At 34.1% G+C, this 27,918-nt stretch overlaps 1 protein-coding gene across 1 annotated transcript; it reads left to right on the forward strand.

Moving 5' to 3' along the window:
* The first annotated feature begins 1,328 nt into the window (after nt 1–1,328).
* Nucleotides 1,329–27,907, forward strand: LOC138327909 (ATP-binding cassette sub-family E member 1-like). The gene is made up of 16 exons (XM_069274363.1): nt 1,329–1,486; nt 2,117–2,253; nt 9,856–9,941; nt 10,431–10,528; nt 10,940–11,057; nt 11,381–11,518; nt 17,105–17,174; nt 20,161–20,257; nt 20,897–21,108; nt 21,428–21,577; nt 23,690–23,821; nt 24,843–25,012; nt 25,955–26,097; nt 26,358–26,480; nt 26,907–27,018; nt 27,206–27,907. Exons 2-16 carry the CDS (start codon nt 2,133–2,135, stop codon nt 27,251–27,253), a joined length of 1,818 nt encoding a protein of 605 aa, XP_069130464.1. The 5' UTR covers nt 1,329–1,486; nt 2,117–2,132; the 3' UTR covers nt 27,254–27,907.
* Nucleotides 27,908–27,918: the final 11 nt, after the last annotated feature.

Consider the following 27,918-nt stretch of genomic DNA (forward strand, 5'->3'; position numbering starts at 1 on the left):
ACTTTTAGCCAGAAAATGGTATCGTCTTCAGACGGCCGAAATGTGCCAATCCGCACAACGCACAATATAATCATCGACATCTATGGAATTGTGTCTACTATAAGAAGAAGAAGAAGATCGCGCTCGATGATTTTTGAATGCCAATTAATTTGCATCACTTAGCAAATTCAGATTTTTTTTTTTTCTTTCAGGGTTATGAATTAGATTATTAGTAGTTCGTTTACTTGGATAAAAGACGCCAGAGGAAAAACGTATTACAGAAAACAATAAAAGGAGGGAAAAGAAGAAGACAACTAGCTAGAGGCACGGGATGTGATGAACAATGCCATTAAGTTTCAGAAGCTAACTAATGAAAGTGTGAAGCGCGGTTATACAGTAAGGATTTTAATTAGATTGGTATATTCCGATGGCTCAAAATTTTACTTTGTTTCAAAGTTTACTGAGTTTCTCTTCATCTCATTATGTATATGGTCTAACTGAAATATACGATTACAGGACCAGACAATCACTCTCATTCACATACAGACACAGCTGTGCCACCAAGGACATATTCAAACATTCATTTTTCCCACTCACAATTAAACAATGGAGGCTACAGTACAAAGCGCGTATACTAGAGGTCTTCAAGTCACACATCCTAAAAACAGACCTAAACCCCACTCCCTAAAATTCTATCATATTTTTATATAAAAATTAGACTATAAACTAAAAAAATAATCTGCACCTTCACAATCACTGTATACAAGGATTTATAACATTACGTCCTTACTGTATTTATTTACAATCTATGCACGCTCCTGCTAATCCACACAATATAATCATCGTTATCGATGGATTTGTGGCACCAATAATTAAGAAGAACAATAGTCCCATGGGCCTTAAGTAGCGGTCATCTGAAAATCATTTTAACAAATTATAACAAGAGAGAGTGAAAACAAATATTTGGCAAAATAGAAACCGAAACAACGGTGTTGGGCAGTGTCACTATACAAAATCTGTTCTCATTCCCAAAAGGTTGTTTGATAAAATTTGGCCAAAATTTTATGATGTGTTAATGACTACTAGCTAAATCGTTAGTATGCTAACAATACGTTTCCAATTTTGGGAATAATAGGTCTAGAGTTATCCTTTCTTGGTTTTAAAAAGTCTGTTTCCGGTGCAAATCGTAATCTTCTGTGTGTTTGTAGATCAAAATTTAAATACACGTTTTTGATTCAATAAATTCTACCTGTTAATTATAAGTTCATTTATCCATCAATGTATTTAAATCTATAAAAGAAATGAATATCTTTATTTAAGCTGTCGTGTATAAATTCAATTAAAATAACAGTTAAGCTTCCCTGTCACACGGAAGTGGTTATTACGCCAACAGCATGCTTCCTCTGGAGGCGGCCATTTTTCCCACCGAAGCAGCCACGACGGTGGGAAAATAAATTACGCAGACCATCGTAATCGGACGGATCTGTGATTTTTCATTTAAGATCTGGTAGGTTGTGTGTATTTGTAATTCATTGATTTCCTGTCTAGCAATGTATTTTCAATAAATGTTAATAATTGCCGAGTCAAAAAACTGGTCAAAGAGAAATGAAATAATCGACTGTCAATGACCGAGTTCACTTAGTTGAGGCCATAACATGTTGGTCCTATCCTCATACATAGTAATTTATTTTCTTCTCAAACATATCAATCATAGATTTTTACATTATTTTCGATTTAACTTTCCATATTGTTTAGTTTTTATCTCTGTGACTTTTTATGGGCTACACAAAGAGACAACATATGCTTCTCCTCGACGTTTAAACATATGGCGTTTAAAATCAGACTGACCTGACAATTTCCTCAAAGATTGTAATACTATGATGTAAGAAAGTTCACCAAAGCCCCAAGGATGATCTTCTTGATATAGGTCATATTTTAATCTAACCATTAATTTTTAGTTTAACTATATTGTAGTAACTACACCACCAGTTATTATATTTAGGTTTTCTTTTATGCTATATCCATTATTTATAGAACAAATCCTGTGGTAAATCTTTATAAAAATCTTATTGTAACTCGACTATTCTTCAAAACAACATAATGAATAGATACCACATAAATTTTATTTTTCTTGCAGACATTCAACAAGCACCATGTCGAGAGGAAGTTCCGGCTCTGACAAGCTGACTCGTATTGCTATTGTCAGTACTGATAAATGCAAACCAAAAAAATGCAGACAAGAATGCAAAAAAGCCTGCCCAGTTGTAAGAATGGGTGGGTAAATATGATTTTGCAAATAAATTTACAGGTGTAGATTTCTCCATGTCTTTCACAGGGCTAGCTCTGGGTCAAAAATTGGATTCGCCAATTGAAATTTGCGGGTCGCATGTCCATCTACCTGGGTATTCTTCATGTGGACAATTTTTTATATCTTTTATATTGATTAAAAGAAGGGGAAACAATGCCAATTAAACATGTATTTAAATCCTAATACCTTTATATTTTATATATCTTTTATTGAAATATACATATAAAAAAAAATACTGGACTTAATTGAATGGAAATATTTACTTAATTTTCATCACAACAGAAGTACTAAATTTAAAACAAAAAACTGTGTCAAACCTGTTACAGTATCAGTTGAAAATTTCTTTGAAATTTAATTGATTAAAATGTATTTATATTTACCATTGATATTTTTTCATAATGTATTTTTATTTTCAAAAATGTACACAAAAATTATGGTAAAAAATCCCTTCCTATTTTTTTAAAACATGAATTTTAATGAATTCCTGAAGTTGTATCGATCCGGGCCGACTATTACAATAATCCAAAATGGCGGCCATTACGATTGCAAATTTTGTGACTTGGGGGACAGTTAGGCCTATTAAACATTAAAAACGTGAGTAAATCATTTACAGTTGTAAGCTCTGTTTGTTTTTGATGTAATGCTCACTAGCTGTAATCACAAAATGTATTGAAAGGCCAGGTAAATATTTTCTAATGTTGGCCAATCGGCTGATCAACTTCAGCTGTAATACACACGTGTGACACTACCAAGCCCAGGTGGAAACAGCCCCAGGCAGCTAATTAGGATCTGGGTGGTGGTCAGGGAGTGTTCACACCTCTTTTGTTTACCTAATTATCAAGCCAGTGCCCTATTGTCTGGTGTATGGCTAGAATTGGCGAATTTCACCTTATGGAAACGTCTGTAGTGGGAGGAAAACTTAGGGTTCATGAAAAATTCTTCTTTCGCCAAGTCTGTTTTTAATTCGCCAAATGCATTTCAAATTCGCCATTGGCGCCTATGGCGACTGACAGCGCGAGCCCTGTTTCATATGTCCTGTATTAATTTCATACAGAGGTTTTGCCATTAGGCTTATGGTTGGATACCGGTACTCAATACTGATACAGTTTCGTTTAGAGCTGTAACGATTATTCAAATATTTGTGATTTAATACCTATTTACCGAATATTCAAATAGTAAAATAGTATTTGAATATTCAATAAATAATTACCTCCCTTCCAGTATCCTTCATGACTAGTGTTTCCCACAGCCCTGATTAGCATGGCGCCGCGCCGTGCCCTTTTTACCTGACGCCATGCCCCTATGACATAACGCCGTGCCCTGTTTGTCCCCAGTACACTTCTACTAAACTACCAAAATACCAGGTAGTGGCTTGATAATTAAGTAAACAAAAGAAGTGTGACCACTCCCTGACCAACACCCCAGTGGCCCTAATTAGCAGCCTTGGGCTATTTCCACCTTGGCTTGTGGTGTCACTTTCAGGTCTGTGTATTACGTAAGCTGAAGTCAAGCAGCCGATCGGCAGCCTAGAAAACAATCAGCTGGCCTTTCAATAAGTTTTATGACTACAGCTAGTGAGCATTACTTCAAAAACAAATACTGCTTACAACTGTAAATGATTTACTCACGTTTTTAATGTTAAATAGGCCTATCTATATCGGATGGATGTCACAAGATTTGCAATCGTAATGGCCGCCATTTTGGGTGTATTGTAATAGTAGATCCGGAGGTATTGAATTTCAGGATTTTACTAATATTCACGTTTTTAAAAATGAAAACGGTATTTTTTTTTTTTTAGAATTTCGGTGTGAATTTATTTTTAGAAAAAATATCTTAATAATAATAAAATTATTAATAGCAAAGTAATTAAAATAAATCAAATTAAAAAGAAATCAACTTTTTTCTCTATCAGATTAAATTGAAATATTTTGCATACTACTCTAACACTTATCTGTATTTTCTTAATTTAGTGCTTGTAAATTTAGAACATTATTTTAATCAATTGTCCATTATTATGAAACATGTTATCTTATTCAAATCAATACAGTATTTTTAATATTTAAATAAAGATATATATTAAAATAAAGGTAATTGGATTGAAATAAAGGAATACATTTTGAATTTTCCCATTCTTTTAATCTTTATAAATGAAATTTAGATCTTTATTGAGAATCAATTATAGTCATGATCATATGATCTGCAGATTACAATTTTCAAAATCATTTTTTTCACTCAAATTAATTAAATAGATGTCCTGATATTACTTAGCAACACAAAGAGTTTAAAGCATTTAAATGATATTAAGTTGAACCAGAATTAAATAAACAACAAGACAGTTTTAAAGATTTCCCCTTGTATTGGAAGTTTTCGATATAACCTTTGTGCCCCTCTGATGGTTATTTATCGCGGTCAAGGTGCCCTTTTCAAAACCCAGCATCATGCCCTTTTTTTTCCTGTGGGAAACACTAATGACGCATTTTTACATCGTGATTTACATGTGAAAATCGTAAGTTTTACTTCCGTTTTACCGCTGATTTAGCAAAGATTGAAATCAGATAAATCTCAAAATTTGAATGAGTATGGAAAGAGTTTTCGAGTTTCAATGATCTTTGACAGGAAGGTCCAAATATTTGATACCATTTGAGCAGTCTGTGATGTTAATTTTTTTGCTTTTAGTCATTTTGACAAGTAAAAAATCAAAAATGTTACTTGTCCGACTATTTAATCACTAGTCCAAATTATATATACAGTGTTTTGCTGCAGCCAGGGTTCTCGCTAAGTTTTTGAATAGATGGTTGAAAATTTATAATAGGTGGTTGAGGGCCACAAGCCCCCATGGGGCCAATACTTATTTCTGACAAAAATAGCCGGTTGTAAACAAGGAAATACATGGCTGTTTTTGCCGGCAACCGGCTTTTAACGAGAACCCTGGCAGCAATCTGTTATGATCAGTTTACAATTTTTGACCAAACTTACAAGTGCAAATTCTCACAAAATGATGCATAAGGACTGAGATAATCATAAACATTATAAAAATGCACCCAAAATGTGTTGAAAAATGCAGTTGACCTCAATATTTGTGAATATAGTATTTACTGATTTTAATCCAGTGGGATCGAACCACTAGTCCAATCGGACTAGCTCATTACAATTGGTACTAGTCCAGCCGTAAAATTACTAGTCATGGGCATCGGAGTAGTGCTTAAAGCTGCCGACTGCCATTCGAATACATCAAACGAATATTTGAATATCAAAATCTGCTATTCGTTTCAGCTCTAGTATCATTACTCATTTTAAAAAATAGAAATATCGGTACATACCCAGCCGTTTTATAAAGTAACTATACTCTTATTGATTGGTATTTGTTAAAAAAAAAACCAAGAACATGTTTTTCTAAGGAAATTCAACATGAAGGCAACAGACACTGTAATAACATGATATATACATGTGTATTGAATTATGTTTTATAATAAAAACATCTGCACAACAACCTGTGCATTAGAAATGTTAAATCAAATGAAATCAGTGTGTAATTAGACAATTAGTATATTTCTTCAAAGTATCAGTATTGGTATCTTTAAAATACTGGTATCGTTTCATTGATATCGTTATGGTATCAAACCGTTTCGTTCTTAACAGTATCCAAGTAATCCAACCCTATTGACCATTCATATTTATGTCTTGCAGACATTTCTAGCTGAAAAGAATATTTTCATATTTTTAGGTCACCTGAGACAGTCTCAAGTCACCTATTCTAATCACCTTATGTCTGTTGTGTGTTCGTAAACAATTTACATTTTGACTTCTTCTCAAAAACTGGTGAAGCAGTTTCAATGAAATTTTGCAAAAAACTTCTAAGGCATAAGGCCAACCAAAATTGTGAATTATATGGTCCTCAACCCCGAGGGAACTGTGGGAGGGGCCAAAGGGGGTAAAATTGACTAAAATTTCAAAAATCTTCTTCTCTACTCACAGATGTGGTAGAATCAAATACTCTCCATAGATGGAAAGGTCTTAAAGGCCGGGCACGACCTACTTAAAAAACCGGGTGGTTGGCAATTAAGCCGATAAGGAAGAAGGCGGGACTATACTTATAGTGCATAGAGACCAGCCTCTGGTACCTAAACCACATGGTCAGTGAGGGAAGATTACTGCTAGCATAGAATAAAATTGTTTTATAAGTGGTATAAGATATTTGTTTGGTATGATAGTGTTTAAAGTTCTATTTAAGAAGTATTTTTGTAGCCTTTTATTTAATAAAGCAAATTTAAAATCGTACATCATTAAATAAATTTCCTTTTGTTAGTTATGGAATTATAATAAATGTTTTTATAATCAGGCTGCATACAATCAAACCTACTTTAGAAAACAACTGAAGAGTTATATATGCATTTTCTTTATAACAATATAATACCAAATTCAACCTTTATAAGGAATGTGCAATGATGAACAATTTTGAATATGTAATCCAAAGCTGAAATGGATGAAATGTATTTAATAGATTACACTCCCTTCACAACATTCCTCTGTAACATGAAACTGAAATTTGATGCCCTTTATTTTCCATCCGGTCAATGCTAAAGACTGACCATCAGTCTCCCTCGAGACACTGAGTAAGGGGTTATAGATAACAAAACTAGGGCATCGTCTGATGGTGATGGAAATTCCCAGAGTTTGTGCAACTTTTGATGCTTGAACACAAACAGGAGACAAAATATATAAGGATTTAGAAATAAGAGTGAACAATGGAAACACCAAGGAAGTAATATGATTTGTGATTTAACAAGGCAAAGATGAACTTGTGAGTAGGGATTGTTGAAGAATAAAGACAGATATGGCGGGAAACGACATAGCACAGAAAGGACATGTAAAAGCTGATAATACAAAGGAATGGCTAAATGTTGATGGTTTTGGATACTCCTTAACCACATGAATTTATTCTTTGATGAGAATCACCTCTCATGTAGAAACAAAAAGTGGTTGGTCATCAATGTGTTATAGTGTGAAATCATACCGGCCTTTGGGTGAAATATGAACCATTGACTAGAAGCTCTGTGTTGTATTTGATTTGTATCATTAACATTACTGGATTATGGATAGTACATAACTATGGTATTTACTCTGGTAATTGGATAAAACCTGTGTGAGATTCTGGATATTAGCGCCAAAACTGAGATAAGGTAGGGTAACTTGTTACTCAGCATGCGTAGCCTAGACCATAGCAACAGTGTGTCTGTAAACATCCGCTATAAACTTCCGGTGAGATCAACGGCAAATTCAAACTTTGATTGACAGGACCCTTATCTTGCCAAATAATTCTATAAATTGAAATAACTACTAAAAGATAATTTTGATAAGAAAACCATTTACATATTCAGATTCCTTACTAAAATATGAATTGCCATGACAGAATTTAATATAAAGGTGTTAATGAAAAACATGAAATAAAAGAAAATCTTTCTCTGAAGTGAGAGCTGCCAAAATTTTGTATTTCCAGCCATTTTCTCAAGTTGTCTCCCTTTTATACCCCGTGCCCGGCCTTTAAGGCCCTCTACAAAAATTGTGAATTATATGACCCTTTGGTCTCAGGTTTCCCCCTGAAGAGGGGGTTTATTTTATGATAGAAAATTAGTCAAATATTATCAGAATTATCCCTATGAAATGGCCATTGAATCCTATTAACAAATTGTCCATGACTGAACCCCAGGGACCTTAGGGGAGGGGCCAAAAGGGGTCAAATGGGCTAAAACTTCAAAAATCTTATTCTGAAATTTTCGAACTGCTAGAATCAAATAATAATACTCTTCATGGATGGAAAAATCTTAAGGTCCTTTACAAGAATTGTGAATTATATATATATGACCTTTGGGTCTCATGTTCCCCCCCCCCCCCCCTCTGGGGATCGATGCCGGAGGGGGTCAAGTTTACTGTAGTTTATATATATTGGAAAAACACATTTATGAACGTTATTTGCTTATTTTTCATAAGAAATTTGTCAAACTTAGTTATAATTATTAGCCTGAGGTAGCATTTTATCGTCAATTCCATATTGGTCCTGGCCGACCCCCAGAGGCCTTATAGCTATATGGGAGTAGGGCCAAAAGGGGTCAAATAGGCTAAAACTTCAAAAATCTTCTTCTGAATTCACAGATTTGATGGAACCAAATACTCGTCATAGATTGAAAGGTCTTTAGGCCCTTTACAAAATGTGTGAATTTCATATCAAATTTACTACAGTTTGTATAGGAAAAACACATTTATGAACTTTATTTGCTTAGTTTTCATAGGAAATGAGTCAAACTGGGTTAGAATTATGAATAGCATTTTAACAACTGATATATATTGGTTCTGGCTGACCCCCAGGGACCAGAGGGGTGGGGTCAAAATAGCTAAAATTTCAAAAATCTTCTGAACTCACAGGTTTGATAGAACCAAATAATCTTCATAGATTAAAAAGTGAAATTTATAAAATCACTGACAATGACTGACTTCTAGTTTGTTTGTTTTTTTGTGCAACATTGGCAAAGCAAATTGGAATTTAAAGCATAAGGTTTGATAACATATAATAAATTAACTATCAAAATTAAAAACAAAAGATAAAAATTCTAATACGAAGGTTCAACTTTAAAGTTTATTCTAATTTGTTAATACTTTTTACAGATTTGAACCAACTTTGCAATGCTCTTTCTGTATCAGCACTCAGGTGACGGTCAAGGCCTCTTGGGCCTTTTGTTAAGTTTTCCACAAGCGAGTTTTGGATGATGATGAATCCCTAAGAAAGTCATAGCAAGTTTTTATAGCTATGTTTTTTTGGTTTTTTTTCCCAATCATTAAAGTTATATGTGCCGTAACTGGGCGATAATTTTGACATGCTGTTTTTTCATCATTAATTTATTAAAAACCATAAGGTTTGATGAATAAAGCTGTAAAAATCATTCAAATGGCTTCAGATGACTTATAAACGTTAGTTATAACACAGAAATTTTGTACTGAAAAATTGTTGATTTTATGCCTTAAATATGTTTAACTGAAAACATACCTGCAGAGGTCACTTTACAATTACTAAAACCATTGAAAAAATGTGTAATGAAATTGTAGACTACAATTTGGCTTCATGGTCTCACCGTATGTACTCATTTCACTTCACTATTGATGTAAATATGTGATTTATGGCAGTACTGCCAAAAATCATTTTCAGCTCTTATTTGTACATGTAAAATTAAAACATGTCATATGCATTGAAAGTACTGTAATTTTCAAAAAGTTGGTAATTTTTGTTGATGAATAACATATTAAAATCTCATCTTGATTCATGACTATGGAAAATAAGGCACATATAACTTTAATGCTTTTTTTCATTTCTAAATAATTAGAAATGTGATTCAATATTGTCCATTATCAAGTTAAAGAAAAGATGTTATCTTTACTGTTTGAAAAGGAATATTCAAATTTATTTCAGTCTTATAACTTAAATTTTTGTATTGTTTTTCCTAACCTCATATTCATTAAGCTACATTTAAGAAAGCAGCGCAACAAGTTACATTAATAAATTACAAATTTATTTACAGGAAAGCTGTGTATAGAAGTATCTCCAGCTGATAAGCTTGCATTTATATCAGAAGAATTGTGCATAGGTTGTGGTATCTGTGCAAAGGTAAACATTTTCACTTGTTTCCTTACATTGCATAATATTTTGCTAAAAATAGAAAACAGGTTTTTTTCTATTTGCGATTTTTCAAAATCCTGCCTTCTCGAAATTTTTGAAATATTTTTTTCGCATATTTTTTTTGAAAGATTTTTCTTTTATGTATGAATCCTTATAACTGTGATATTTAATGTTATAAACTGAGAGTGTTAAACTTGCATTTCAAAAAGACTATTAAAATTTTTATTTTAAGTTTTTATTTCCTTATTGCTATATTTACCGAAATTATTTAGACATTGTCAAAGAAATGAAAATAAACATTTTCCCAAGAATGACCTGATGCACTTACTGTCAATGACATACTCAAACCTTTATTGGTAATCTACTGTACAATTTTATCGGTAGCATTTTGATTCCAGCTGATTAATGTTGCGCATCATCTTTATTTCTTCACTCCTAAGTAACTAGATTTTGAATTCACTATCTTTATTTTTACAGAAATGCCCTTTTGAAGCCATTTCTATCATTAATCTTCCCAGCAATTTGGAGAAAGACACCACTCACAGATACAGTGCAAATTCTTTCAAACTGCACAGGTAAAGATATGGATTTCATTCCACTCAAAGTGTTAAATTCAACACTACCATTGAAATTCAGTCAAATAGGAAGGTCAAGGGGGGTTATTTGAAATGACTAAGTGCCGTTGATAAGAATCTTCATTGCCTTTATTTATTTTTTAAGTTTTACAATATATTCATGATTTTACAAAATAGTTTCCATTTAATTACACAATGTTCAAAGATATTTAAAAACTTCAAACATTTTGCTGCTCTACCAATGAACAGATAATATACCGTAAGAAGACTCGCTCATGTCCACCATTTACAAGCTTACCTCGATATATATTTCAACCCATGTAGGTCTTAACTTTCGGTTTGATTTATATTTTTATTAGTTTAATACTTAAATTTCAACTTGGTTAAAAGAAATGTTATGTTTGTTTTCAGACTGCCCATACCAAGGCCTGGAGAAGTGCTGGGGTTGGTAGGAACTAATGGTATTGGCAAGTCAACGGCATTAAAAATTCTAGCAGGAAAACAGAAACCTAACCTTGGAAAATTCAACGCAAGTTACACTTAACTGTTCTAGTAATTTTATTACACATTTATGTATGACTCCATTGATAATCAGGAATTTCATTGTAACAGCTGCTTAAAAGGGTAATTTCATAAAGTTATTTATGTTGATGTTAACATACCAGTAACGATTGTTCATAGTATACAATCAAACTATTGATTTTATTGTTAGATTTCTTTCAATATAACAGGTATTTAAAGTAGCATTAATGTTTACTTTATTTGAAGAAGAAAAAAATAGAAAAGAGCAATTTGATATTTTAATTTTTGTAAAAAATGTACCTAATCGGAATGACCTCCCTTTGCTAACAGGACCCACCAGACTGGACAGAGATTCTCACTTACTTCAGAGGATCTGAACTCCAGAACTACTTCACTAAGATTTTAGAGGACGATTTGAAGGCTGTGACCAAACCTCAGTATGTTGATCAGATCCCAAAAGCTGTTAAGGTAATAAAAACACTAATACCTGTTACCAACACTGGTGATTTTGACAGCACAGTTTTAAAGCGTCATAGTTTGTCCGACATTAACGTAATGAGTCCAGTAACTATCAATCATGATTGATCATTTAGGGTTTAATACTACACATTTTGTAATTGGAAATACTACAGTTGACTTCCTTGAAATATAGGTGTGTTACCCAGGTCTGCCTCTGCCAGTTCTGCTTCAACGATAATGTTTGGAGACAAGGTCATTTATGTCGGACATTTCTAGTTGTATATTTGCTAATCTTTTATTGATTTTGATTGCATTAGTTTTTGTGGAGTTTATGATTATTAACGGGTACAGATGTCAATGATGAAATACTTTTCCCGAAAATGAAACTCCATGACAATTGTTTGTTTGATCAAAGAATTAAGTCCAATGTCAATAATTAGTATCATCTGTTGTATCAGTCTAATAAATAATCCTACAGTTATACAATATATTCTCTATCGAACCCACAATTAACGAAGGCCACTTAGTTTACGAATTTCTGTCACACTTTCGTCAATTCTGCATTTAAAATCAGTTTACAACACAAGTGATGGTATTATTGTTTTTCAGTAAATATACACATCTCATTTGACTCTATGTGGTTCATGATTAAATATATGGATCAGATGTTTTGATATGACTTTTCCCGAAAAAGAAACTTCATATTAATTTTCCTTTACTTTGACCATTTTCACTTCTTAGTTATTATAGAATTTAAATTCTTACCATCTTACCTTCTTACCCAAACAGGCCTCAAAGTAGCACTTGGGAATGACTAGCCAATTGGCGAGTGACCTCTAAATTTTACTCGCCAAATGTTGTCAAGAGAAATTTATAAGATTCATATATTGATTTGATGTGTTAAGAGCTTTATTGAGACACCTTACACTATTGAGCAAGCAGATACACATGTACAAGTATTAAAAACATGAAAAACATAATTTTGTGTTGGTCAAAACTCTTTTTATTCAACAACTGCAATGTCCCACTAAACAGCCTCTGTACTTCAGCTTCCTTTTTGTTTTAAACCATTTTTCAATCTGTTTAAATTTTATATACGGTAATATAAGTAATTTATATATAAATGTATAGTAATTATCAATATATCTCAAATTTATTCAGTTACTAATTCATATCGCGCCGATTAGGGTTATTATATTTTATTTAAAATTGAATAAATTGGGCCTAATATCTCAGGCAGTAATGTACAAGCTTCCAAGAGTCCGTTTTTCGTTGCATATGTCTACCAGCGGCTTGGAATTTAGTTGTGGCTTGGCGATTCTATACATGTATGCATTGACGAACTTTATGTGCATATCTTGCAATGTTTTTGCAACACATTGTTTGCGTTGTTTGAAAGTTGTGTCCGACTGTACTTTCGTTTGAACTTGAAGCGATAACAATATCATGAATGTCTTACTGTCTTTCTGTGTCACACAAGCGTCTGTCTCTTTCGTAACAATCAGTAGTTGGACACAAAGTCTGTTTTGCCGGCCATTGATCAATTAATAACCTGTTTACACATCTTTCAGAACATCGTACCTTCGTCATGTCTTGGCCACAACATTCGTTCAGCCATGTCGAAGCGTTTGCTTCCTGTTGATGTATTGGCTTCAGTCCCTTTTTTCACATGAATCCAGAGTCAAAACTGCCATTGTTCTCTGTTTGTTTTGACTTTTTAAAGCCAAAACAAGTCAGGGGGATTTGCCCCGGCCTTTTTGCCGCCATATTGCTACTGATACATGAGGTAGGGTCATCAAGACGCTTTACAGCAGGCAGTGATTATGCTTTTAAGCGCTTTTCTTACACAGATTAGATATGTGTAACTATTAAAAGAACCGAACACATAAAATAAATCCGGAAATATTAAGGAATTTTTTACTCGCCGTTTGGCGATACATTGTTAATTTTAACTCGCCTTTGGGAATATTTACTCGCATATGCGAGTAAATTTCTCTCAACTTTGAGGCCTGATTAAAACTCAAGAATTTAGTGCAATGCAGTGCAATACCAATCTTTAATAAATATTCAAACAGTTTTATACTACAGTCCGTGTTTCAGCCAGGATTTGTAGAGGGCAGGGCGCAGGGCAAAAAAAAGGGCATTTTAATCGCAACTTAAAACTTGTAGGGCATTTTATATACGACATACATCTAATATCAGAATCAACTGTTTTTAAGGTGTTTATGTATATCATTTTATCATAATCATCGATGATTCTAATATTATTACAGCCGTGCTACCCCAACTGAGAACGATGCGTGTATATAAACCCCTACCGCTCTGCCGCTGACTTGTATCGATGTATTGAATGAGTGAAGCTAGTTATTTATAGACTCGAGTACTGTCGCCAATGCACAGGTAAATCGCGGGCGCTCTGGCTACATCAGCTTTACCAAACACAATCGTAAATGTTACAAATACAGTAAAATCCTGTGTTTCTTACACACCAGTGTACTTTGCACATGTATTTTTTCTTATGGCTTCAAATGCTGAAAAAATCTACTATCTACTAGTATCGGTATATTTTGCAATTTTGGGGAAAACGATGTCCGGGGAACCACAAATTCAGTGTTATAAAGGTGGTAATTTCATTGCAAAACATTCACAATAAATACTTGACAACTTGCACAAAAAGTGTTGTATTTAGAAGAAATAACATAATATAATTGCAATGTGTTTGTTTTCTTTTATTGGCCACCGTAACTGAAACAGTGAAATATATCTTGCAGAACATGTCAAAAACATTGGCAGTCCGCCGTACTCGATCCGTACACATGTCAATGTCTGGAGATATTACACATGAATAGTTATCAGAACTATTTGAAAATATTATAATTTAGTTACTTTAAAATTGCCACAATAAGTTATAAGTGTGTTTGAGATCATTAACAAACTTTAAAGAGCAATCCGATAGCATTTACGTTGGCTTGCAATAATCACATTGTGAGTAAACTCACTACCTGTACGGCACCAGATCCAAGCTGATGGCTAATTATATATTACAGTACGGTTAAAATGCCACTAACCTTGTAGCTTGTCAGTTTTGCTGTAATAATATTACAAACCACTTATTGAAAATCCTAAATATAGGACAGTTTAGGACTCATCTTATAAATCCCACGTGTGTTTTGACTTTTTGCACACGGCCTGCAGCCGGGACATGGTATGGCGGTTCCCTACATAATGAGCATTACTAGATCTATAAGGAGTTTCATATGCAATTTTACTAGAAATATGAAGATTTGTTAAGATATATAAAATAAAGAAATACTAGTCAAGTAAATATTGATGCAATTTGAAGAATATTTGTTTTGTTTTTAAGTAGATACAGACGCATTGTTGATGATATATAGATTGGTTAAGCTAACTAGCCATTCAGTTTCGTTAAGCTGGATGAGAGGCCCGAGCGTAGCATCCAGTACCTATTTACCTGTGGATTTGGCGACAGTACTTGAGTCTATAAATAACACGGCAACAGTACACTCATTCAATACATCAATACAAGTCAGCGGTAGAGCGGTAGGGATTTATATACACGCATCGTTCTCAGTTGGGGTAGCACGGCTGTAACTATAGTATCACTATGACATCAAGTAGACTTGTTTTGGTGTTTAAAAGACATTTCATTTGCCCTTGAGCTATATATGGAGTTCAGGATTAAATATGGATCAGATGTTTTGATATGATGAAACACTTTTCCCGAAAATGAAACTTCATACAATTTATATTCCTTTATTTTGATGATTTCCATTTCTTTTTAGACAATTTAAATTTTTACCTTAATCACAACTCTAGACCTTAGTGCAATACCAATCATTCGTGTCAGCTGTATATCAATCTTTAATAATAAATATCCATACAGGTATATTTACACTTGCTAGGCTTGATCACTATACGTAAGTACTAGCCAATTTTGTTTACCATAACTGCATGGTAACATTGAACTTTGAACTAGCGTATGAAAATATTCTATGCAACGTAAAGGGGCTACTTTTTTTTAAAAGAAACACATGGCTTTGTTTACATTTTGACGTAACATTACGTGTATAGTGCTGTTTTTCATAGAATTTGGGGAAAATGTAAACAATACATATATGTTTTATTTTTATATATGATACAAATTTTTTTAAGATTAACAATTGTGTAAAGAAACGGAAAAAAATATCCCGACCGGAGCGACGTGCAGCGCTTTCATTTTTGTTAAAAATGATGGATGTCAAATGTAAACATTACCTCTGTGTCTGTGTCCTACGATCGAGTCTTTGGGGTTGATGGGCGTGAGACCCTCTGACAGAGCTATGTCAGTTATAAACATATTCTCTTGTCCTTGTTCTTTGAGAATTTAATCATGTGTATTATAAAACATGCACCGCTAGTAATCTACTTGATGACAGTCACACGTCACCACAAATACATTGTATCCATCGAACACAAGTGAAGTTGTTCCATCTATAGATGGCGATGGATATAAGCGTAGATTATATAATCACATGGCTCTGAAGGATGTAATATCGTCAAGTCAGACGACAATCTCAAACAAATTTAGCTACTTGAACATCAGTGTTTTGACAGCTTCGGAAAACTCCAGTGTGTAAGCGTGCCTCAGCCTCGCCTCGATGCACAATAACGGTCACCGAGTTCACACATGTGGCCGAGAACAAATTCTTTGTTATTATGCTATATATTAACTTTTCGCAAAATTGAATACCTATTTAAAGTTCTGATATGTTTAAATAAAATTATCTCTGAAATTTACTTTGTTTGTCATGTTTATTTTACACTAAAATATTGAACTTTTTTTCGTCGCGGATGAATAATTCTATCTTACGTGAAGAGTCATCATTCGCTGTTCAATTGAGTAAGCTTCTCCCACTTTTGACCGACTTTTATTGAATAATTACGTCACTTTCAAATGACGATTTTATTGCATAAAATATAAATAAAATATAAATAAAAATTTGTGCGAGTGTAAATATAGGGATTGGATTTCGTTTTTATGTTAACCATGCTTGTATGGAGCAATTCCTCTAAGAATATATTCTATGGGGCGCGTTATATTGAATATATTCTTAGAGGAATTGCTCCATACAAGCATGGTTAACATAAAAACGAAATCCAATCCCTATATACTACTGTACATATACACAATAATTCTGTTTGGGTTCACAATAAACAAGGCCACTTATTATAGAAAAAAATTAGATTTTAGAATTTCTGCTGTACTTTTTTAATTTCTGCGCAAGTTTCTTGAAAATCTAAGTAGAGCAACACATGTCATGTTTTTCAGAAACAAAACTCATGTTGTAATGTTTTAAACACATCTCTTTTGGTCTAGAGCTATGGAGTTCATGATTAAATGTGGATCAGATGTTTTGATATGATGAAACACTTTTCCCGAAAATGAAACTCCTATACTTTTTATAGTTTTAAGACCTTCCATTGTTCAGTTAAGTAGCCACCAGCTACTGCATGGGAAAACTGCCTTAAAATGATTCCTCTGCCTCTTTACATGATATAACCTTGTAATTGTGTGTTCACTTTATTTTTCCGTAGGGATCTGTACAATTCCTACTGGACAAGAAGAATGACAAGAAAAATCAGGAGGAAGTTTGTACTCAGTTAGGTAAGAAGCAAAGTTATACTACTGTGTTCTTTTCAATAAGCGCCTAACACACTTAAAGGCCCACTACCTTTCCGACATGACTTTTAATTTTTAAAATGGGAATGTAAAACGAGATTGATAATTTTGTAGAGTCGCAAAAGTTATTAACTTACCGTTAATACTACATTTATCATCACCTTCTGAACAATTTAATCAAAATAAATAAAATGTTAATTTTCATAACGTGACCCATCTTATGTTTCCTGGAGCATCTTTAAAAGGTTCTGGATATAAATGTCCTTCCTACAATTCTTTTATACTGAAAAATACATCAATTTAAAAAGAAAAAGGAAAACAAATCAATAGAGAGACATATGCATGCATGGTGTAAAGTAAGTAACTTTTGTAACTGAAGAAAAATACTTAATCGTCTGCTCCTGTTTTTGATAGTGAAAAAAAAACATTTGTCAGCGGTGGAGCATCTTTAAAAGGTTTTGGATATAAATATCCACCCTACAATTCTTTTTTACTGAAAAATACATCAATTTAAAAAGAAAAAAGGAAAACAATCAATAGAGAGACATGCATTATCTTTGTTTAATTACCTCTGTTTCTGATAATTAATGCTGTTTTGTTTTGACTAAGCTAGTATTAAATTTTGAAAGACTTGTGATGAATAAAAGGAATATGCTGTTCACATTCAGACATAACAATGGTGTGAAATTCCTCTATAACTGAAGTCTTTCTTCAATTAATGCAAACATATGTCTCACAAGTGAAGATATTAGATACATTGAGGATGAAAACTTCTTGTAGCTCGCCATGAAATGGAGGAGGTGGGCATATAGGGTTATTGTCTTTTATATCCCATGTCACTTTTTGATCCTGTGATGATTCCAAAAGGATGTGATAGTATTATGTCGAACAGACTATATAATATCTTGGTATACAATTTGGTCTGTGGCATCACAGATTTTTTTCTGCAACTGTTTGATATTCAAGATTTTAAGAAGTACACAATAAGAGTTTTAAAAGAGCCTTTGTAATTAACATATAGAATAACTCTTGTACTTTATTTTAATCTTGTACTTGATTAAAATAAAGTACAAGAGTTATTCTATATGTTAACTAAGGCTCTTTTAAAAATCTTATTGTGTACTTCTTAAAATCATGAATATCAAATAGGTGCAGAAAAAATCTGTGACGCCACGGACCCAATTTTAGAGGGTCCATATAGAATAACTCTTGTACTTTATTTTAATCATTTATATTCCTAATGACTATCTACTAGCTAGTGATGATGTGTTTTGTGTGGATACAACTCTTGTCTCACTTATATCAGACAATGCATGGATATCTTAATGGAATTACATATTAGGTCTGGTATAACAACTGCAATGGTGTTTAGCTAGTGTTTAAAGAACTTGTGATGAATAAAAGGAATATGCTGTTCACATTCAGACATAACAATGGTGTGAAATTCCTCATTATCTGAAGTTTTATTTTCTATCAACATTAAATAAACAAATAATTTAAATTTCTTTTCTGAAAGACCTTGAAAATGGAGTGTAGATCAAGATTTTCATGCTGAGGATAAGAAATTTACAATGTCAAACAGGGGTGCCTTACAGTTTGTGAATTCATGAGAAATGTGAAAAGATTAGTTCTGGATATAAAGACTGCCCATCCTACAAGCTAGGCTTTCTTGTTGGGAATGTTTTTGTAGCTGTGAAGTTGTTGTAAATTAGCATTATAATGGTGTATTTAAACACTTAACAGATATTCAGTAATCAGGTATTTAAATTGGTTATTTACAAACAGGAGATTTTGTAAGAAACCTTGCTTGTTCTGTCAAACTTTGTAAAGACTTGTGATGAACAAAAGGAATATGCTGTTCACATTCAGACTTTACCATGGTGTGAAATTCCTCTATAACTGAAGTCTATCTTAAAAACTGATGCTGTCTCAAAATAGACTTGTGGAGGATAGGTCAAGAAAACTTTGTTCACAAACATATGACATGTATATATATCTTCTGATTGTGGATTTAAGAGAAACATTTTTTTAAAGATTGTTTAAAAAAGGTTGGGATGGGGGGGGGTAGAGCCACAATTTTTGTTTCCATTACCCCTATGAAATCTATAACATCTATGCTTAATTGATTACGATAAATGAATTTTGTAAGAAACCTTGCTTGTTCTGTCAAACTTTGTAAAGACTTGTGATGAACAAAAGGAATATGCTGTTCACATTCAGACTTTACCATGGTGTGAAATTCCTCTATAACTGAAGTCTATCTTAAAAACTGAGGTCATCTCAATTTAGATATATATAGACTTGTGGAAAATATAGATAAAGTTTGATTGTGATTTAAAGGGATTGGACTCTTCAGTAAAACTGAACTGAAAGATGTTCTGTTAAGGAGGCTGGTTCATTAATGTGATCAACAAAAAGACACAATAGACTCAATATTTAGAATTAAGAAAGATCATTTCCTCTCTATAAGCTCAAGCTTTAGTTATTCAGAGGTATCTAGTTGTAGTGTAGCTCAGTAATAGAAAGTGGTGGTAGCATACACCACAGATATGTGGACAACATGGCCCCATTAGTACCGTCCATACAATGTATATTAAAAATTGCAATTTGCCTGTTATAAGTAAAATCCTCCAATATATTTAAAGCCAAGGATAAACAAGGAAATGCTGTTCACGTACAGATTCACTGTGATGAAGAAAAAAACATCCAATTTCTGAGGTTCTATATTAAAATTTACTTTATTCACCCTATTCTGTCTCCCATAAAATGTAGGGAGATATTCTATTACAAAGCTGAAGCCTAGTTGAAAGTTTGTTTTGTAGTGCATTTTCATACGGTTGCTGTAACTGTAAGGTTGATGCCCAAATTTTTTATTCTGCATCTGTTGACAGATAAAATGGGGACCCCATAGTTTATAGATTTCAAGATGACAAGCTTTTATAACAGAGTGACTTACCTTGTATTTCTACAGATCTGCTTCATGTACGGGACCGAAATGTAGAGGCCCTGTCTGGAGGAGAATTACAAAGATTTGCCTGTGCTATAGTGTGTATACAGGAAGCCGACATGTAAGTATCACATGTCTATAGGACTGAGCAATGGTGGAAGGCTTCAAATTTTATGGACTTCTGTTGGTTCTTGCCATATCTGTCAACGGTCAAAACTCTTCTTTTTTTTTCCCATTGTGTTTGGACCAATCCAATCAATTGTTTCCCTCAAGACTGAAGTTCAAGGAATCTTGAACACTATTCCATCCCTCGACAAGACTATGAGGCATTAGTACATCATGTGACAGAGTACTGGATTCTGATTGGCTGTACACATGGGTACTATTTGCAATAGTGCCTGGCAAGTTGGCCCTTTTGAAGTGACACGAAAATTTAACTAGAATGTATTGTGACGTCACCAAACATCATTATAAAGTTGCGCTTTGGTCAAGATGGCGGACAAGCTATTGTGTGTGGGGATTGGAGTAAATAGTGCCCTCATAACCAAGACATTATAGATAAATAGCGCTCTCTCAATTGAGCTATGTAATAAATAAATAGTGCGAAATAACACTCATGCTTACAGCTAAGAATACAAGTGTATGGTAATATGGATAGTCCTTGTATTTGCTCCAAAAATATCTAAACGTTTGCTTGTAGTGTCAGGGTAATATAGTGACATTCACTGCCTGTTGATTACTAATTCTTCTTTTATTACAGATTCATGTTTGATGAACCGTCCAGTTACCTGGATGTAAAACAGAGGTTAAAGGCTGCTATAGCGATCCGAGACCTCATTGAACCTTCAAAATACATCATTGTTGTGGAGCACGACTTGTCTGTCCTTGACTACCTGTCTGACTTTATCTGCTGCCTGTATGGTGTACCAGGGGCCTATGGTGTTGTTACTATGCCCTTCAGTGTACGAGAAGGTTGGTCAAAATAAATAGTATTGTCAATATAGTCCCCTGCAACCTGAGAGCACTGAAACATAGCAGAAGAGTTTTGTGTATATCCATTTCCCTGATTCTTCATTGCGATATTAGCCGTTACAAAAACCTAGCATTTTATTGTTGTTTCATTAAACAGTTCCCTGAAGAGAAATGAATCCCAAACTACACGTATATGGATGAAAGGGCACAGATTATAACGGTTAAATAAAAAGTTATTGAACAAATTACATTGTACTGTCAATTCTTATTCAAAGATTCAGTTTGGTGAAAGTGTATTTCATATTTTTGCCTTAAACAGGTATAAACATATTTCTTGATGGATTCGTTCCAACGGAAAACCTACGATTCCGAGAAACATCTCTTACATTCAAAGTGGCAGAAACTGCAATGGAAGAAGAGATCAAGAGGATGTGTCGCTATGAGTATCCCACTATGTCAAAAAAGCTTGGTACGTATTTGATATACAAATATACATTTGTACTGTATAAAAATCTATGAAAAATATCGTAAGTAAATTTAAAAAAAAAAAAAGAGAAAATACTAGTTAAGATGCCATGGTGGACGAGCAATTAGGATACCCTAGATGACATATTACCACAATCCCTTCACCTCTGAACTGCGAGTTTGAAACCAATGTGGACAGGACATTTGCAGGATACTGACTGCTGTTTGATGGTTTTTTAGCTCACCTGGCCCGAAGGGCCGGTGAGCTTATGTCATGGCGCGTCTGTCCGGCGTCCGTCAATCCATTTGTCAACATTTCCTTCAAATCGCTACTAGTTATAGAGTTGTGCATGGATTGTAACCAAATTTGGCCAGAAACATCCTTTGGGAACAGAACTTGTATAAATTTTGGCTCTGACCCCCCATGGGTAGGAGGGGCAGGGCCCAATAGGGAAAATAGAGGTTAATCCTATAAATCGCTACTCATCCTAGAGTTTTGCATGGATTGTAACCAAATTTGGCCAGAAATATCCTTGGGGGAAGGGGAACAGAACTTGCATAAATTTTGGCTCTGACCCCCCAAAGGCAGGTGGGGCAGGGCCCAGCAGAGGAAATAAAGGTAAATCCAATAAATCTCTATGTGTCCTAGAGTTCTGCATGGATTGTAACCAAAGGAGAAGGTACGTTAAGACTCGAATATGGCCTCAAAATTAGTTCTCCAGTAAAGAACAATATATTTTGCCATATAACAGCTGAATACATTTGCTAACACATTACATCTTGAAAATATCCCGCATGTGCCAATTATGTTCACTATGACGTCATCAACATGTAGTTTCCCGCCATTTTTCACAAAAATCCTTGAAAAATCATACTTTTGAGTGGTTTTCTCTAAAAATGCATGTGGCCGCCTTCGTGGAGCAGAAAGAGATTTTCACACGTTGTGTATCGTGTATTTACGCATATCCATGCAAAATGTAAAGTTGCTCAAAGGTGGCGGCCAAATCCATTTCAAGCCTTTTCTAACCTAAAGATGATGAATTTCTAGCAAAATTTGGCGAGAAGAGGAAAATCATCAATTTGATGACGTCATAAGTGGGACACATCGTGTACATGGTTATAAAAAATTATGTTTTGGTGAATGGCAAGTATGAGAGTATTTATTGATATGAAATTGATGGGGATCAGAGTTAATTTTGTTCGGCCTGAAAAATTAAGGCCAAATACTGGTCCTATCATATCTACTCCTTTGGCCAGAAATATCCTTGGGGGGAAGGGGAACAGAACTTGTATAAATTTTGGCTCTAACCCCCTTGGGGCGGGGCCTAATAGGGGAAATAGAGGTAAATCCTATAAATCGCTACTTGTCCTAGAGTTCTGCATGGATTGTAACCAAATTTGGCCAGAAACATCCTTGGGGGAAGGGGAACAGAACTTTTATAAATTTTGGCTCTGACACCCCCCGGGGCAGGAGGGGCTGGGCCCAATAGGGGAAATAGAGGTTAATCCTATAAATCGCTACTTGTCCTAGAGTTCTGCATGGATTGAAACCAAATTTGACCACAAACATCCTTGTGGGAAGGGGAACAGAACTTGTATAAATTTTGGCTCTGACCCCCCGGGGGCAGGAGGGGGGGAGGCACAATAGGGGAAATAGCGGTAAATCCTATAAATCGCTAATAGTCATATAGTTCTGCTTGGATTTTAACCAAATTTAGCCCAGAAACATCCTTGTTATTAACAAAATTCGTATATATTTTGGCTTTGACCCCCTGGAGCAGAAAGAGTGGGGCCCAATAGGGGAATTAGAGGTAAATATTCAAATTCCTTCAGTAAAACACGCACCTCGCACAACATACACACAACACATTTCATACATGGGAGGCCGTCCTTACATGACCATAGCTGTTAAAAGGACGTTAATTAATCAAACAAACAAACAATCAAATTCCTTCAGAAAAGAAACAATGAACCTGTATTTAGAACATTCCTAGGCATTACAAACCAGGTGAGCTATACAGGCCCTTTGGGCCTCTTGTTTCTCTTGGTTCTCTAACTTTTCTAAATTTAGATATTCTTTACTCAGGTGACCTATTTGTGGTATTTTGTCTGACAGGTAATTTCCAGATGAATGTTGTCGAGGGTCAGTTTACAGACTCTGAAATCATTGTGATGTTGGGAGAGAACGGCACAGGAAAGACGACCTTTATCAGAATGATGGCTGGTAAACTGGAACCAGATACAGAAGGTATCATTCGTAGTTTTAATGTCCAAAAACCAACAATACTAAAAGACTCTTTCATATTTGGATATGAAAGTTAGGAATATTCTACCTGGGGGTCAAAAAATGTTGTAAAACCCAAGGCTCTCTGAGGGTTTTACAACATTTTGTGATCCTTAGGGAAGACTATCTCAATTCTTCATATTCACATATGAAAGGGTATTTTTTTCTAATACCTCAGCGTTTTATTGCAATTTCACTGCTATGATTTTCTGTAATTTTGAAATTTTTTTGCAAATCAATTCTCCATACACGAAAACTGCATGTGGATATGAAGGATAGGAATATTCTACCTGGGGGTCAAAAAATGTTGTAAAACCCCTCTCTGAGGGTTTTACAACATTTTGTGATCCTTAGGGAAGAACACTGTATCTCAATTCTTCATACTTACATATAACCCCTAGTAGGAGATTGAGAAGCCTGGTATTTGTCAGATATTACATGTAGGATCCGTTGTTTAAGCAGTTGGCTAAATTCACTTCCTTGGAATCTTTAGTCTCAGAAATAATCTGTTCCATCGATGGTTTCCTCCAATATTTAATTTCAGCTGTATTGCTAAGTCTTCCAGTGTCACTTATTTTAAGTTTAACATGATAGTTTTAGAATAAGAAAGACAACTCCTATTCTTTCATATAGACAGCTGAAGTAATACTGATGCCTCTAGCATGTACATGATGGTGACTAAAGTAACTACATTATGCTGAACAGGGTGTATTCTTTTGAGATTTTCACCAATAATAATTGCATAACTTGAGAGTGGTATTTTAGGTTAATTATATATTATTTAAACATTAATTTTGTTTAAATATTGAACTTAAGGTAAAAAGATATTGTCAGATGTGTAAGTTTGACAATAACAAGAGAGCCTTAAGATGTTCAAATTTGAAAGTATAACGGAATGTGGCATACAAGAAAATAACAAGTCATTCCATATCTGAGATTTGTTTTCAACTTCTGTTTTTCACGCGTGTTTGTGCTGTCGTTGTAGAGAAGTGCCCAGTACTAAATGTGAGCTACAAGCCACAGAAGATCAGCCCCAAGTCTCAAGGCTCGGTGAGACAGCTGCTACACGATCGTATACGCGATGCTTACATCCATCCACAGTTTGTCACTGATGTGATGAAGCCTCTTCTTATTGAAGCCATTATGGACCAAGAGGTAAATATCTGATGAAGTACATCTGTTTAGAATAATACTGAAAATAGGTTAAAAGTTCACAGGTAATTTACTATACTATTTCACTGCAGTCTGCGAATGTTAATCATTACCGAAATATTTTTAAAAATGGTTAACATACCTAAAGATGATAGTATCTTATATTTTCTTGAATTATTGGAATCGGTAACTGTGATATTTTACCTCTTCGATTATGTCCCTTATAGAAAGACTCTGTGAATACAAAAGTGCTATACATTATAGCAATTACAATTTATCACAAATAAAATTCATACATATGCTTTGTTAGCTCAAATGATTGAACAAGGCATACCATTAATGTTTTGACTTTTATCCAGTTCTTAGTATGTTTAGTATGTAGAATTTGTGTTAGCACTATTTTAATCTGTGTGTAAATTTTGTGCTGTATGTTTAGTATGTAGAATTTGTGTTAGCACCATTTTTATCTGTGTGTAAATTTTGTTTCAGCACGTAGATTTACTAGATTAATACGGATAGGTCAGAACAGTAGAACCAAAACGTGTAGTAATATGGGGATTTCAAGATCCTAAAACGATGTGATATTTGGCCATGTTAATAATGTTGATATTTACCTGTGATATTTGACCATGGTAACAATGTTGATATTTACCTGTGATATTTGACTATAGTAACAATACTGACCATGTAACAATACTGATATCTACCTGTGATATCTGACTTTGATAACAATGTTGATATTTACCTGTGATATTTTGGCCATGGTAATAATGTTGATTTTTACCTGTGATATTTGACCATGGTAACAATGTTGATATTTACCTGTGATATTTGACCATGGTAACAATACTTTTGACCATGGTAACAATACTGATGTTTACCTGTGATATCTGACTTTGATAACAATGGTTAATATTTACCTGTGATATTTGACCATGATAACAGGTACAGAACTTGTCTGGAGGAGAGTTACAGCGTGTCGCCTTGTGTTTGTGTCTGGGCAAACCTGCAGATGTGTACCTAATTGATGAACCGTCTGCCTACCTGGATTCTGAGCAGCGTTTACATGCCGCTAAAGTTATTAAAAGGTAGCTAGGGCAATGTAAATAATGTGAATTAGAAATTGCTTTAATGTAGAATTTTACTTCAGTTGAAGTTGTGAACATGTTCAGAAAAGGCTTTGTATGCAAACAAGAATTAAGCCAATAGCGTAAATTCTTTATCTATTTCATACTGAAATGTTGATCTGTTTTTCACTTGAGGCCCAATGTCACTATCAAGTGAATTGATGACAGGAGCTGTGTAAGGTGTTAATGATTTACTCTCAGTGTTTCTCTATCCCTTACAGGTTTATTCTGCATGCCAAGAAGACTGCCTTTGTGGTGGAGCACGATTTCATCATGGCCACCTACCTTGCTGATCGTGTGATAGTGTTTGATGGCAATCCAGGCATCAATACCAGAGCTAACGCGTAGGTTTTCCTCACATCTATACACTAGTTTGAAATTTATATGTACTGTAAATACAGACATTTACGTAAGGGAGGAATATTTGCTAATCCATGAAGGCCCTCTTTCTGTATATGAAATTTGGTGAATACGTAACCTATAAATATAACCAAAAGCTGAAAATCATAAATATCATGAAATTAACACCAACATAAAATGTTAGCTGTTGCATATCGCAAAATTAAGCACTAGCAAATTTTTTTTCATGCTTACTTTAAATAACAAAAATTTAATTGATCATGTAATTTAGTGCATTATCATAGAAAAAAGGGCTATCTTCTAATTATGTAATACTTATTCTTTTGTTTGAAAATAATATTTTTATTGGTATTGATAAAAAAAATTTAGGTTATCATATGATCTATATATGTTGAACTTTCTATTTATAGCCCGCAGTCATTATTGAATGGAATGAACAAATTCCTTATGTCCTTGGAGATTACCTTCAGAAGAGATCCCAACAACTTCCGACCAAGGATCAACAAACGAAACTCAGTCAAGGTAGGTCAAGTTCAAATAAACTATTAATAAGAGATAAAAACATACTGTTTGAAACTATTAAAAAGTCAGGTAAGAAAATTAGTTAGAATTTCCATTATTTTTTGTTAAAAATCACTGTTAGTTTTTGTGAGTGATAAGAGATGATAAATAACAGGAAATAGATTAAGATTGTTTTTTGCTTTTTCAGGACTCTGAGCAGAAAAGGACAGGAAACTACTTCTTCCTTGAAGATTGAGGTTGTTCTGGTTTTAAACATCAGACTTGCCTCCCTTGGATTCAATCTGCTTCATAGAGTTCTTGTATTGAAGAAGTGCTACTATACACTGGGATTCTGGGTAATGTGAAGCAGTTTGTATCTGACATAAGACCATTGGTGCATCACCGTTGTGAGACGCTGGTGTGGGCCGCCCCATTTACAATCAGCCCACACCAGTCTGGGTTGGAATATGGACTCGGATTCCGAGTCCAAGCTATGAATCGCCGACATCCTGTGGGATATTCACAGTTTTTATGACTTTGACCCATTGTTGTTCACAGAAGATTTGTTGTGAGACAGATAAAAACAATGCAGATTAGAAGAACTTAGGATTGATCATAAGGTTGAGCTAACAACTAATCACCATGCTTCAAGTGGTTATCCTAGATATTATTACCTTGTGCAACTGTGATCAAAATGCTTTGCCAGATTTGGATAATTATGATTTTCTTGTGTTTTAAACAAGAGTAATTTCTGGGTATATAAAGATTTCTTTTAATACTTTTGATGGGTTGGAATACTGGGATTATTTCTTATGTTAATTACTACTGAATTATGATGACAGTCATCAGACAAATGAAATTGGTATTTTGATCAGTAGCCATGAGGACTATTAAATTATTCTTTGCAAAATGCTTTTGTTC

Source organism: Argopecten irradians, chromosome 7 (genome assembly GCF_041381155.1).
Source record: "Argopecten irradians isolate NY chromosome 7, Ai_NY, whole genome shotgun sequence".
Lineage (NCBI taxonomy): Eukaryota > Metazoa > Mollusca > Bivalvia > Pectinida > Pectinidae > Argopecten > Argopecten irradians.